A 15,642-nucleotide genomic window follows, 5' to 3' on the forward strand; every position below is an offset into this window, starting at 1 on the left:
CATTTTTGCAGAGCCCTACTTGTCAGGATATTGTGTGGATTTCTTTACCGATTTCAGAGGCAGGACTAACAGAACAGCCCCTGTGTGATCTGTGATGTGATGAAAACAACAACCACAGAAATATCAAAATGTGATAGCTGCCGTAATCTAGGAAAATTACTACAGAACAAGGAAAGAAACCACTCCAAAACCGCAGGCCAATGCCTCCTATGTATGTTGCCTTATATTAAGGCTCAGTGAACAAAACGCTGAGAAATCATTTGAATAGAACACATGATTTTTAACACAACCTGAACAACCTACTGTGCTGAAAGGCTCCATAAACCCAACATGGGGACAGACTCAGTGTCATGTAACAAAAGTAGACAATCACAGCTCAGGCTTGAGCCCTGTGATATTGGCCTAGGTGTTAGGAGGGTGCCTTTGCCTGCTAGAGATGAAGCAAATTAACTATATCAACCTGCTTACATGCTTGCGTGCACCGCCCACACACACACACGCTGGCTGACCCTCTAACAGCATGATGAACGTATCATGGGCCTGCCCTGTTGTAATCGACAAATGGCAGTCTTGGCTTTGAAGCCTTTCATCGCAAATATGCTTTCACTCGGATCTTAAATGCAATCAGAAGAGACTCTGACAGATGGAAAGAAAAACACCCTCAGACGGTGCACGTGTGTGTGTGTGTGTGTGTGTGTGTGTGTCTCACAAAAAAATGGCAGTAAAAACTCTTGACAACCAAACAAGATTTCGGATCGTTTCACATGTGCGCGTGTATCTGGTCCCACATGAATGTTTCAGGAAGAAAGATGCTCCAAATGACCCGCTTTCCCCCAAAGGCCTGAAGACATGGGCCTGCTGGTGCTCCAGAGCGGCAGACTACATCCTCACTGGCACACGCAATTCTACAAACGGTTCGCACCGTGGCCATGTATCGTAGGATTTATATCGTCGAGGTCGGGCAGACAACCTTGTATCGACATATTTATATGGTTTTTTTCTTCAAAAATGAACGCTATATAGCCTGAGGAACCGAATAGAACATGGCACCACTTCTCCATTGAATTGGGGGGGGGGGGGGCACGGGAATTCCTCCTGTGGCACAATCAACTGAGACAAAAGAACATAGCCAACATGGAAATTGAACAACGCTTGTTCAGTACTGGCTTAACCTCATTGGTTTCAGTCAGAGCATTCTTCTGGAATACAAGCTACTGGCTCTCAACAAGAGATCTGTGTGCAGTCTGTGCACAACCAGGCAAACACACATCCCTGTCAAACTGCCGTGTGTTGGACCCTGTACACCAGTGATTCTCAACATGTCGCGGACCCCCACTATGATTCTCAAAATCCACAATTTGATTTGACTTTCAATTTTAAGATCACGATCTGTTTCAAATTCATCATACTGGCCAAGAAATAAGACGATACCAATCCTGGTGGCTTTTCGCAGGTGAGGAAACTGTACTAGCTGTACTACGTTATGCGTGTGTGTGTGTGTGTGTGTGTGTGTGTGTGTGTGTGTGTGTGTGTGTGTGTGTGTGTGGTGTCTGTCTGTGTGTGTACGTGTGTTCCCATACCATATGTGAAGTGCATTGATTACCCCGCTTTCCCATACAGTCCCAAAATAGTACAAGAAGCAACAAAATGAACACGCTAGGAGCGGCCCGGCATTGAATCACCAGCCCACGGCGTGGCCCTGGAATCAACCGACCTGAACCTACATCCCTAGTTCATCCCTAGTTCACTCTCTCAGGCATGTGAGGTGGATCTGCACCTGTGCTCCATAACTTGCCTTGAAAACCCTGCGTGCATTTGTCAAAACAAAATAACGCCTCTGCATATCAAATGTGCAATGAGGACAGAAACAATACAAGCACAACACTGCTAAAAGAGACACAGCAAAGAGGTTATTTGTGTACCCTAGGGCATTTTACGGGGAAATGCTTACATTTTCTGGTTCATAACAGTTAAAGCTACAGTAAAATTAAGCTAATTTCGGATCTGCATGGAAGCTCTGATAAATATTCTATTTCTATGCCCACACAGTGAATCTATAAAGCTTACTGTAAATGGAGCATCTTCAGGTCATGTCTGTCTGTTGATGACATTGCAGAATTGTAATTTTTGTTTTACATGCAGCCAATTCTTTTAATATTTTCATATGACTGTAGTGTCTACATAAATAATAACATGTGACACATGTGAATGTCTATTTTTCTTTTCTACACAACGTGGAGTAACCCAGTGTGGTTCCTTCATCCAGATACAGTACGTAGGCCCCAAGGTGCTTATTGAGGAAAAGAGTGATTTGTTTCCTTTAACAAAGGGGTCTTCAACGTTTTTCGGGCCAAGGACCCCCTAGCTGAGAGAGATGAAGCAGGGATCCTCACTACATATTGTATAAAATTGTGTTTCATATTAAACTTTTTCATAGATTCCATAGATGCTCTTTTTTCCCTCTACACCAAACGCCTTTGCCGAAAATAGCAGTTCTACAAGCTCACATGCGTTGTGAGCTTGTAGATCTTCTATTTTTGGCTAAAGTTCACCTCAGAATAGGGATGCTGGGGTTCAAGTGGTTAATGTAAAAAAAAAATCCTATCTCACAAAGATTTGATACCCCCCTGTAATAACTCTGAGGACCCCCCTAGGGGTCCCGGACCCCCTGTTGAAGACCCTGGGCCCTGCTGTAACACTTACGACAGTTTTCCTCGTCACTGTTGTCCGAACAGTCGTCATCGTCGTCACACCTCCAGATGGTCGGTATACACCGTTTGTTATTGCACTGAAACTGTCCATCCTCGCACTCCTCTGTCGTTGCTGCAGAGGAAAGAAAGGGGAAACCAAACGGCTCAGCCACACAACAACCAGCGCGTCCAGCTGTCATTTGCAAATGAATGAATGAATGCCTAATTGATATTCAGCAGTCAATTAAGGCGGGGGCGTTGAGAGCCTCACTGCATGGGCATGGCTCGTTGTTTTCCTTCTACTACACATTAATGGTCTACTTTTCTAGGCAATTACAATGATTCTGTCATGTTTTTCTTCTTGTTCCTAGAACCAACGTAGGCTATGTAGGCTACTTATCTATGTCCATAATTTGATTTAATGTAGGCACTATAGGCAACAATAACTACCTCCTCTGTTGCAGCATGGAATGCTCGTGGTTCTGGTCCCTAGAATGAGTTCTCCTTAACGCTATGGTACTTTCGAGCCGTTGCCCGCACATCACCGGTAGCGCAGGTCTCGTCTTTAGTAAAAAATAGAAAATACACTTTCGCTACTCACCAAAACAAAGACGATGTTAAGATGTTGAAAGCATACTTTCCTTAGTGGGGACACTCGGAGCCCCCCATCTCACGTCTAAAATACACTTTTTGGCCAGAAAAGAAAATATTTAACCGTAAGGAAAAATCTGGTCCATAGAAAAATTCCATTGACCAGATCTTTAGGGGGCGCAGTGGAGTAACTAAACAATGTTTTCCTTCCGGTGAAATGTTTTCTTTTCTGGCCAAAAAGTGTATTTTAAACGTGAGGTGGGGGGCTCCGAGTGTTCCCACTAAGGAAAGTAGGCTTTCATCATCTTAAATCCGTCTTTGTTTTGGTGAGTGGCGAAAGGGTATGTTTTATTTTTACTAGAGACGAGAGGCTGCGCTACCGGTGGTGTGCGGGCAACGGCTCGGAAGTAATTAAGGAGAACTCCTTCTAACGCTATGGACCAGACTAAGAGAGCTAGGATGCTCGCAGACTCAGCCACATGCATGATGATGACACGATGGCATCCCCCCTGTAATGGACCTTACACTGAATTATACACTTACTCAACTTAACTATACTACTGTCCATTCAAAATGCATAGTTGTAAATGATGAATAGGTTAGAAATGTGTGTGTGTGTGTGTGTGTGTGTGTGTGTGTGTGTGTGTGTGTGTGTGTGTGTGTGTGTGTCGGTAGAAGATGATATCCTAGCATACAGTGTGTGTGCCAGGAGGAGCGCTTCTCTCCAGCCTCCTCACCGCACAGAGGAAACAGCAAATTTAGCAACAAAAAATATATATATTAATACATATTTATCTGGTGTTTTTTAGCTACATAACAAGAAACACAAACAAACCGAACTCACCGTCCGACGAATGGAGCTTCAGGACTAACAAATGAAAAAGTAGTAATTTCCTTATATCCGTCCACATTTCTGGAGGAGGTGATGCTGTCTGTGTTCATCCAACATCCACAAACAAAAGCCAGTCAGAGACCCACACACACACGGCCAGCCGTTCCTCTAGCGATGCGACGGTGGTACTGCCGCTGCTTCCGACCAGACCCTCTGCCTCAGCAGCGAGTTGAATCAGTGTTGCCAGGTTGTGTGAGAGAAATAAGCAACCAGGTCTATGAAAACAAGCCCAAAAGAAGCGAAGCGAGCCCTTCGCCCTTTAAGCTTTAAACATATACATTGGCTATTTGAAAATAGCCGATCGACCCCTTGTGAGCTTGTAGATCTGCTATTTCTACTATCTTGGAAGACTTTTTTATATTTTTTGTATTTATTATTATTAATACATTTATTATTTTATGCCACTCCCTGGCATGACATATCTTCAGATGAGGGTCCTCAGACAAATACATAATGTGGGGGTCCTTGACTTGAAAATGTTTGAGAACCACTATTAGACAACCACCTAGAACCACTATTAAACAACATTAGGAAACAAGCCCAAAATATGCAACTACACTTTAGAAACAAGCCCCCAAAAAAACACAACCCGCAACTACAGATATTTTCAAGCAACTTTACAGAAAAACAAGCCCAAAGTCGCTTATAATAAGTGGACATGGCAACGCTGGAATTGAACCGGTGATGGTGATGACGGCGTGGAACGGGAGGGCGGGGATTGTGCCAAGATGAGGATTAGCCTACTATAAGAAAGTCTATATTTTCATCTGTTCATCCTGCTGTTCTATTCTACTCTGCAGAAGCCCCATTTGTCAAGCTTATGTGCATAAATGAGGATTTTCATTTCATCATTATACAAATGCACTTGGATGAATTATTGGAGGAGCACGCACACAACCACCATAGCACCTGCGTTTTATCCAGCGGCGTAAAAACTAGGGTATTTGACCAAGAGTATCTAGATAGGCAACTCCTGGTCAAATATTACTCAAATTGCTCAGTCGAATTTGTACTTGAGTACTGGAGTGACTCTTTGGGCTTAAGTGCTTAATTCACAATGTATTTTTTCCCCCTTCCTAGAAATTAGAGTAGTCAAAAGAAAAGTGCAATATTTGTTTCCACAAAAAAACAATTACTTAAGTAAAGTACAGATACTAAAAATATTGTAATAATGACCGACCCAAAGAAGAAGTCATGACAACGACTTTCTTGTATTGTAACAACTTTCTTTTATTTGAAACATCAAATGCCAAACCAATTCTCACTCACATGACAAACTGAAGAAGGGGGCCAACAACACACAACTACTCCAACACTCCAAAACTCAGACAAAAACACACTTATTACAACAAATAGCACATGAACCACATTCATCCCAACAAACACATTGCAAATACTAACGAAATAAGCACAATAAAACATAAACAGTGCCGTGTGCGGCCTTAGCTTAGTGGGTGTCTCGTGTCTGCTAGAAGGTCTGTATCCCTCCCAGCCCCAGTCTATGTGTGGAAGTGTCCCTGACCAAGACACTTAACCCCTAACTGCTCCCCCGAGCCCCCCCCCACCCACCCATCATAACCAAACTGATTTACCCCCAATGGATTAATAAGGTCATCAAATACAAAATCAAATAAGAATCTCTTCAGCCACTAGCAGTCAAGGGCACTACAATTAAACGAATTATAACAAACATTCCGTAATGGTTAATCATTTTCTAGCTAGTTTGAGAGAGAGAGAGAGAGAGAGAGAGAGAGAGAGAGAGAGAGAGAGAGAGAGAGAGAGAGAGAGAGAGTGAGAGAGAGAGAGAGAGAGAGAGAGAGAGAGAGAGAGAGAGAGAGAGAGACACTCTGAATGTTGAGAAGAAGACAGGGGCCATTAAAACAACACTGGTAGCTATATCACACCCACCCAGGCAGTCAGTGGATCAATTTGGCTTCACAGACAGTTAATAGAGTCAAAGCCTGGCAGAAAATAGAAAGGGGGTCAGGAGGTTATAGGCAATTTTGTGCAACTGTGCTGTGGCTTCCTGTCTCTACTCGTTCACTTTGGACGGCTGAAGAAAATAAGATACGTTATTGAAGTGAATATGCTTCAGAGAAATTAAGCTGACACTGAAGGCTGCTACCCAGGCATCATGGGTGGGTGGGGGGGTGGGCAGTTACAGCCCCCCACGCAGCGTAACGTGTCGTGAGCTTGTAGATCAGCTATTTCCAGTGTGTGGGAGACAATGTGCAACCAAGTATAAAGCAGGATTTAGCGTGGTGATCTGGTTCTTATTTGGCTCACTGTGATGTAAAGAGAGTGTGGTGACAAATCTGTTCACTCCAATGGACCAATTTTCTACAGCAATGGTGGATCATGGAGCCCATCAATAGTGCCATGCTCAAGGGCACTCCAACAGCATGTGTTTGAACTGAGGATAGGCTGGCAGAGGCGTCAATTGGGTATGGCAGGGTATGCAGCTGCCATACCCTGGCTCCAGGAAAAATAAATAAATAATATATATATATATATATATATATATATATATATATATATATTTTTTTTTTTAAATAAAAATAAATCCATGAATCTCTCTGTCTATCTGCGTTGATTATTCTGTTATTAAATTTCAGTAAAATAACTACCAATGCAAAATGATTGCTTTCACAGGGTATTTCATTCTTCACAACTGCTTGTATCTCCCCTATTCTCCCCTATCTTGTCAAATGGTATATTCCCAGGCCCAGCCTGGGAATCCCATGTTCAACACAGGTGCAATGCATTATTGTTAATTAGCAAGCAGCAGAAGTGCGTTTTTTCAATAGCAGACAGGCTGTTTTATTTACTTGTGAACAGTGAATTTGAAACAGTATGCCCTATGTTGTTATTTAACATTTCTAACGCTATTGTATATTTGTCTCATTCTCTTGCATTGTTGGCATGGTATGTGGAAATAGAGGGGCTGAGACTGCATGCATTTGAAAAGGCTCATGTTGTCACACAATACATATCTGATGTATGGCTGAAGCACTGCATTTAATTTCCTTGTGATCATGGTCTGAATAGAACTTGTTACAACCATGTTACAGTAAGTGTGATGTAGTAGCCTGTGATGCAGGTGTAAGACCATTGTGTTATAGGTATAATGTATAGTTTTCTATGCATTTTGGGAGTGTTTTAGCAGGGTTGACCCCCAAGCCGTGCGGCCGAAAAAGGGGCCCCCAAATCTTTTTGAAGCCGTGCGGCCGAAAAAGGGGCTGATAGTTAACCCTGCCATACCCTAGCTTTTACTGAACTGACGCCACTGTAGGCTGGGGTGGTGAATAAAGATCAATGGTTTTAAAATGGACATTATGCATTACCTTTTACATCACATGAAAGCAAGACAAGCCTTGCTTTCAAGCACGAGGCATTGAGGCTCATGAGATGACAAATTTATATAAACAGAATAGGGTATCACCTGTTTCAAAATTGCTCATATAGATGCAGGAGTGAGAAAAAAAAGGTTAGATATCTAATCATCTGGCTACTGCGAGACTAACTCCCTATGATATCATTGGAAGAACTGGTTTAAACATAATGGTTCAGACCAAGAGATACATTTTTAAAATGGAGTTATATGCTGCTCATGTTGACAGTGAAAACACAGTGACCTTTAATCGTTAACATTTACCATTTTAAAACATTTATCATAACACACATACACACACAGGGCCCGATTTTCAGGGACCGGCACTTGGACCACGCTCAGTGCAGGATAACGGAAGCACAGGGCACCAACCTTGGGGGGGCACCAACCTTGGGGGGGCACCAAACGGCGGGGAGAAAGCGAAAGAAGACTGAACTATCGCCAAAAAACGCAGAAATTTAGAAGCAGCGGCTGCTAAAGGAGCGCTAAAACGGTGCAACGCACCGGTGCAGCGTCAATTTTCGTTAGTTGGTTGGCGCTGCCAGGGATTTTGTGCCAGGGCCCATTGGAGCTTTGGGCCCCAGGCTGAAGCACCATGAGCCTGTACATTAATCCGGGCCTTCACACACACGACACACAACACAAACACACACACACACACACACACACACACACACACACACACACACACACACACACACACACACACACACACACACACACACACACACACACACACACACAGTATATAACAACTGCTACAATTATGCAAAGTTACACTTGTCTATATGCAAATAGTTAAAGTGAAGAGGATACTAGAGTTTCCCGGTGGCTGTGTGGCCCTCGTATCTCTATCATTAATAACCACACTGCGATGCTGTTATTACTCTTGCTTAACACAATGAGGTTACAGTCCCCGGTGCAGGGAACAGTGCAACAGTGGTATTTACAGGACCCGGTGGCTTTCCGCCAGACCCAACAGTGCTGTCAGTCAAATAGGCCATACCATCGCTGACAGTCTAATCAGTCATTGTAATGGATAAACTGATGCTGAAGTTAATCCCCTGTGACCTCAATTTAAGCATGATTTATACTTCATTGTGCGGGCAGTGTTGCATGAAAAACAGCCAATCTACAAGCTCACAACGTGTCGTAGCATCACAATCATCACACAATTAGGTATACATGGTTTCTGGAGTGTGACAATAAGCATGAAACTGCCTTTTGATATTCCATACTGTTTGCCTGTAAGCGACTTACAAAATAAGTGGGAGGGGCCGATATAAATTCTAATCAACATCAATATCATAGCACAACATATAATCAACCCAAATCGTAATGGCACATCTCCAAAAGCGCTTTCACTTCTGACCACGAAAAGGTTGAACCGCATGTAATAGAAATTTCCCTCGCAGCTTCCTTTGGTCCTGATGGCTGCAACCCATGACTTATAATCACAGCCATGGGTATGCCACCTGGCCTGGTGAAGATATGAGCTCCACTTATGTGCAGCTTTCTAATATAGTCTCTGTTGGGCTAATGGCAAAGTAAATGTCTAGATATATAAAAATGCTGTGTCCTAATTGTTATCCACCTATGGGAGACACCAGCCCCTTACCACAACATGCTTTGTTTTGCATAATACAGAAATAGTTGATCAGAGTGATACACAGCAAAATCCAGAAAGTAATTTAACATTTAGAATGTAAAAAGGGATCAGAGTTAAATTACAATTAGGTGGAGGATATCCACGTGTACAGAAAAATACCTCCATGTTTGTACTGGGGATTCCAAGTTAAAAAACACTTTAAATGGATTGCAACGTCGTGCATGGCATGCAATCAAATCCCTTTGGAGCTGTACGTAATGAAAGAAATTAACTGGATCAAAATTGAATCTCATCAATCTTGGAGATAACACAAGCTAAATTGAGTTTGCAGTCAATTTGCTGTGAAGAGTGAATCATGACAAAATGAAAACGCTTTTAGCACACAGAGGATTAAGCAGCAGAAAAAGCACATCTGCACACAAGAGAGAGACAGAGAGATAGAGAGAGACAGAGAGAGGGAGACAGAGAGAGAGACAGAGAGAGAGACAGAGAGAGAGAGAGAGAGAGAGAGAGAGAGAGAGAGAGAGAGAGAGAGAGAGAGAGAGAGAGGTGTTTTTTCAACCGATGGAGGCAATGCAGAATTCCTTAAGGGCAGATTCTGCAAAATGGTTCAACAGAATTTATATAAATTGCACTGTATTCAGCAGGGAAAGCTTAATTCAAAGAGTCTTTGAAGAGACTTTCATTAAAAGTTCAAATCCATGCGTGTGATTTAAGCACAGCTACACTGAAAGGCTAATCGCAATTCAGTTAGTGTTTAGCAAGAATCAAGAAGGTTTATTTGTCACTACTCATACAGGTTCAAGCAGCAAAATGTGATTGCAACGTCCTCAATACTGTGCTAACAAAACATAACAATAATAAAGATAAACATAAAGTTATACTAATAAGAAGACAAAGCCCCAGTTGGGAGGGTATTTTGTTTTAACACACATTTGCATACAGGCTTTTATAATAGCTGACAATACCATGTTTGACGGTGAAGAATCATAACTTTCAGGAAAGTTGTTATATATTTTATGAGCTGCAAGTCACAAAAGAAACAAAAAACAGTTAAAGAGTCTACACCATGAAAATCACTTTTTTCTTGGTTTTTTGTATTTTTTGGGGTCCCCAGTGTCTCTTGTACCCCAAAAAATGTTTTTTTTTTAAATTCAGTCATTCCTTCTCATTTCATGGATTTCCAGAATGGGCGTGTCTGAACAGGCGATCTCAGAATGGCAATGTTTATGAGGTCATAAACATTTTTGATGGCAAACCCAATGTTAAATGAAAAGTGCCCGAATCGCTCCGAAACTTTTTCTACCCCCCCTAAGTGGGGGTCTACGAACAAATACTTCGGGCTCGGATTTTGGCTCCGCCCCCCGGAAGTGGGTGAAACAGGCACCTCAAACACTTGGTGGAATTGTTCAAAAATGTTCAAAGTGTTTTTTTTTCGATTTTGTATTTTTCGTAGATGCTTCTTTTTATGCAGAATTTTTCCATTTCTTTTTTCTTTTTTTTTATATATTTTTTTATTAACAGAATTTTGTATTAACAGAATTGCTCAGTAGCCCCCCCCTGCCCAAGAGGACGTTTTGGTATTGCAGCTGAAAGTGCTGTATAAGCCAGAGACAATTGACTTGGGATGAGTATATCTGAGTGATGATTTAGGCTCAAACCTTTTGAAAAAGGTTTGAGGGACATACACCATATGATATTAAATATCAAATATTTTTTTTAAATTCATGGTGTAGCTCCTTTAAAGGGGAATTTTGGACCACGGTTTTCTTACCTTTTCTATGATGTCATGATATCGTAGGATGAATGGTACAGTAGAAAAATGTCCTAACTCCATCCCGGGTCCACCACAGCTAAAAACGCGCGCCTATAGGCCTTGCACTAGATCGCATATTTTGATAGCTTTTTTTTTTTCATCTGATGTTCATAGTGACAGAACACTATGCAATGTGATTGTCTTGAATGCGCCCCACCGGAAGTCTCGCTAGACGCAATTGAAATCTTAGACCTAGGATGAAGTTTTTCTACTGTACCATTCATCCTAGGACATCATAACATCATAGAAAAGGTAAGAAAACCGTGGTCCAAATTCCCCTTTAAGAGGCTTTCACACATCAGTATAATCCAATATAAACCATAAACAGCTAACAATTATGGCAGTGGCTGAGAAGGTGATGGGATATAATGACCTAACCTTGCTGTGTATTTGAAAGATTATTGGGCATGACAATATAGTCCATGAGCCAGAGCCCCAAAATTGAGCAATGATTATCGAAAGAGTGGGCAAAACCAAACCTATATTAAATTGTTCATAGGGTCAATACGAGTAAATAAATATATGATAACCTTTCCACAGGAGCAGCTTTTTCATGGTTATCACACATTTTGTTATTTTCCCCATACGTACATGACAGGTGAAAAAATGACAACATTTTAAAAAGAGTTATCATAATGAAACTTCCTGAGTTGATTACTTACATGAAGACAATGATTTATCGTATTACAAGTTTTCTGAAATTGTATATTTAAATAAGCAAATTAGGCATAGGAAAATATGCTTTCCAGAATCAACATTGGACAAAGCCAGAGTCAACATACTTATTTCATTTTGTTAAGATGTTGGATTCAAAGGTTTTTAACGAGGGAATATTCAATATCTGGCTCAATTTTGGGGCTCTGGCTCATGGACTAAATGCCTAATTTGCATATTTAAATATACAATTTCAGAACACTTGTAATACGATAAATCATTGTCTTCATGTAAGTAATCAACTCAGGAAGTTTCATTATGATAACTCTTTTTAAAATGTTGTCATTTTTTCACCTGTCATGTACGTATGGGGAAAATAACAAAATGTGTGATAAACATGAAAAAGCTGCTCCTGTGGAGAGGTTATCATATATTTATTTACTCGTATTGACCCTATGAACAATTTAATATAAGTTTGGTTTTGCCCACTCTTTCGATAATGAAATCTTGTCTGGCTCATGGACTAATAGGCCTACGCTGTATGTACAAGGAGAGTTCAATATACTGTCTATTACTGGTTCCTAACGTGGGGTCCAGGGACCCTTAGCGGTCCTTGAGAGTTGATAGATAATTGATAGTTAGGAACCAGTTGTGTACCTTATGGGTCTGTAACTCTGAAAGTGATCAAATGGAATTAGACTCTTATACGGGTCCATTTGATTCCATTTGTACACTTAAATAAACACAGAGTATTTTACAGTGTCGATTGGGGTCTTAAAAAGGTTGAGAATCACTGCATTACTGTCCTTGACAAGAGCATACAGTATAAGAGTCAGAGAATATCATGGTGGGTGGGATGAGGTCACGAGTGAGGGGGAAAGGTAGCAAGGATTTAGGACACCTCCTGCTGGGAACAGCTCTAAAACATCTGGATCAATAAGGCTTTGGGAGTGCTCCCAAAATGGAATTAAGGTTCAGTGTGTTCTGTGGGAGCCAAGAATATTTAGCAGAGTGTACACTACTGTCCCATCATCTCTGACATTCTAGCACGGTGGCTGCATCGTAATGTCACCGGTGTTTCTTTGGTAACACTGTAGGGTGTGGTTATTGTACTGATTACACCGTTGACACTGTATGGTATAACGTTGTGAGTTCAGCTATCAGCTATTTTCACTATTTTTGACAATTTCCGCCTGTAAAGGCTAAGCCCAAATCAGGAATGCCACATTGAAAGTGGTTAAAGCGAACAGTATAAAGGCTTTGGTGGTGTTCCACTCACAGGCCTACAGAAAAATTACTGGGCGCTGCTGCTAGTCAATAACCTGCACCATGTCAGTGCAATAAACCATTATGGGGATCAATGCTGTGTGACCGAAACAGGTGACTGTACCCCTTCAATGTGGATAGCAGTGAGTGGTTTTGTCAGATGAAGACAGGATAGTATTGGTAGTACCTCTTCACAGAATGCTTATGTGAGCCCATACGTGTGCACACATGCGCACAGTCGCATACACACACACACACACACACACACACACACACACGCACACATAGTGGAGCTTTACACACTTATGCGTATGTCAACCAGATGGGCAAATGACATCTGACAGACACAATCATAAATCAAGGCCTTCCTCTCTCCCCCACGTGTTTTCTGTCTCACTTTCATACACAACAGACTTGCACACACACTCATACACAAACACAGCACACAAGGGGCACCTGTGATCTTCTTGCTTATTTAATTACATGAGTCATTGGATATAGAATCACTGCCAACCTTGGTAATGAGCTCCATTTTGTGCTCGGGAAGATAGAAACTTGAATTTCGTTACTTGGTAGCAGCTGTTCATAAAATGTTTATTATGGATGGTGAGATAATTCAGAGGATTTTTGTCAGAATTATGGGTAAAATGTGTTGCAATATTAATAACCCATCCACATCTTTTAATCTTTCTTTTTTTTAGCTCATGTCTACCCAGGCCTGACACATTTTCCAACATAATAGCCCCCAGTAGGGCTTTTATGACTGTTTTAGTGAAAGCAGAATTTAGATTTGATTAGATTTGACTTATGCTGAAAATCAAACAATTTTTTATATTCATCTTTTATTCCGGATATTCAACCCCCCCCCCCCCCCCCCCCCAACACACACACACACACACACACACACACACACACACACACACACACACACACACAGACACAGACACACACACACACACACACACACACACACACACACACACACACACACACACACACACACACACACACAAAAGCACACACCCATTGACGTCAGCTGTGTTTTCCCTTATGGCATGTCAAATGTCTGCTGTGTAAATATTGAGGACAAAATAGATAAATATAGACAATTAAAGTGATTTTCTTTGATTAAAATAATGTTAATTACTATAGAGTCTCTCTCTCTATAGGAGTCTCCACATCTCTCCAGGTCTTTATTAAACAGAAAATGCATTTTCAGGTCAGGATACCAATTTGGGAGTGATGACACAAAGAAATGAGCAGACAGAATTGGAACTGGAACAGGAACACTATAAAAATGAAACTGACTGATAAATGAGTACTCTTTCCTGTTTGGCTGACATTTTGTCACCTGCCTGAAATGTATTTTCTATTTATTAAAGAGCTGGAGAGATGGGGAGACCCCCTGTTACTGACCCCACTGAAAGTGTTTGTTCAGTCACAGGGCAGGGGTCTCCCTGTCTCTCTAGCTCTTTAATAAACAGAAAATACATTTTCAGGTAGGTGACACAATTTCAGCCAATCAGTAGAGGAGAGAGTACCCATTTATCAGCTTAATTTTGATAGTGATCCAGGTCCAATTTTGTTTGCTCATTTATTTGTGTCATCACTTCCAATTTCACTTGTTTAATCTGTATCCTGACTGAGTTCTCTATCCTGATTGGATAACATTTATATCCCGACCTGAATATGCATTTTCTGTTTAATAAAGAGCTGGAGAGACATGAAGACTCCTGTTACTTGAACAAACACTCTATAGCAATGAGTACTATCAGAATATAGAGCTATTTAACGCTTATTTTAGCCAAAGAAAATCACTTACCCTACCTTTAAGTAAAGAAATAGAAACACAAATAAATAAATAAATACAGAAATGTATAGTAGCCTATTTATGTAATAGTGTTTCTTTGTTTTTTATTAATTTATTTATGGCACATATATGAAAACGTGTGTTTATTTAAAACTTACATGGTAATAATGATGATTTCGAAAGCATCCTTTTGAAAGCTTTAAAAAATATATATAATGGCTATAGCAATTTTCCAAACTAACCTCACCTGTGTTTCATCAAATGTCTTCAAATGACATCACCTCTCCTCTCCAGTGGAAATCCCCTAAATTCGCGTGTCAGGGCACGCGTGCACGCATGGGCAGTCGGACACACACGCGCACGCATGCACACCCGCACACATACCCACACGCGTCAATTAAGCAGGTGTCACGGGGTGCTCCTGAGAACCGTGTTTATCAACTTTCCCACGGCTCAAATCGATACAATGTTGCGACTGAGGAGGTTTAAATGGTGGCCTTTTTGGACTGAAGGTCTTCTCTTCTTGACCAGACATCATTTGGAGACGACGCACCACGCACGTTTATTTGATCAAACACAAAGCCAGCTATAAAATCAACAAAACAATTATTATACAGTAAAGCAGCAAGTTAAGGTAATAAATCAATCAAGATGTCCTGTTCTAAACATCAAGGGGGCGTGGCGGACAAGACGCCCAAGTGTGCCAGATGCAGACATCACGGCTACCTCGTCCCTCAGAAGGGTCACGCGAGGTTCTGCAGGTTTCTGGACTGTACCTGCTGGAAATGTTCACTGGTGACGGAGAGGTCAATGATCATGGTCCGTCAACGGCAGATGAGGGACTCCGAGAAGAAGATGAACAACTCTGGACCCGGTGGGACCGAAGAACCACGACGACGACCACCAGTGCCACCACCGATGGA

The 15,642-nt window shown here is 41.5% G+C and overlaps 1 protein-coding gene across 1 annotated transcript in view; it reads right to left on the reverse strand.

The window, feature by feature from the left end:
- Positions 1 to 4,253, reverse strand: part of LOC308093872 (low-density lipoprotein receptor-related protein 8-like) — a gene marked incomplete at its 3' end in the record, with an annotated part of 94,084 nt that extends 89,831 nt beyond the window's left edge. The window contains exons 1-2 of the mRNA XM_080440251.1: positions 4,126 to 4,253; positions 2,704 to 2,823 (exon numbers count right to left, since the gene is read on the reverse strand). Coding sequence (XP_080296377.1) covers positions 2,704 to 2,823; positions 4,126 to 4,192 — 187 coding nt within the window. The 5' untranslated portion in view covers positions 4,193 to 4,253. The remainder of the gene's footprint in view (positions 1 to 2,703; positions 2,824 to 4,125) is intronic.
- Between the last annotated feature and the right edge of the window lie 11,389 nt (positions 4,254 to 15,642).

The sequence above is a fragment of the Gymnoscopelus braueri genome (assembly GCF_963280865.1).
Source record: "Gymnoscopelus braueri genome assembly, chromosome: 10".
Taxonomy (NCBI): Eukaryota; Metazoa; Chordata; class Actinopteri; order Myctophiformes; family Myctophidae; genus Gymnoscopelus; species Gymnoscopelus braueri.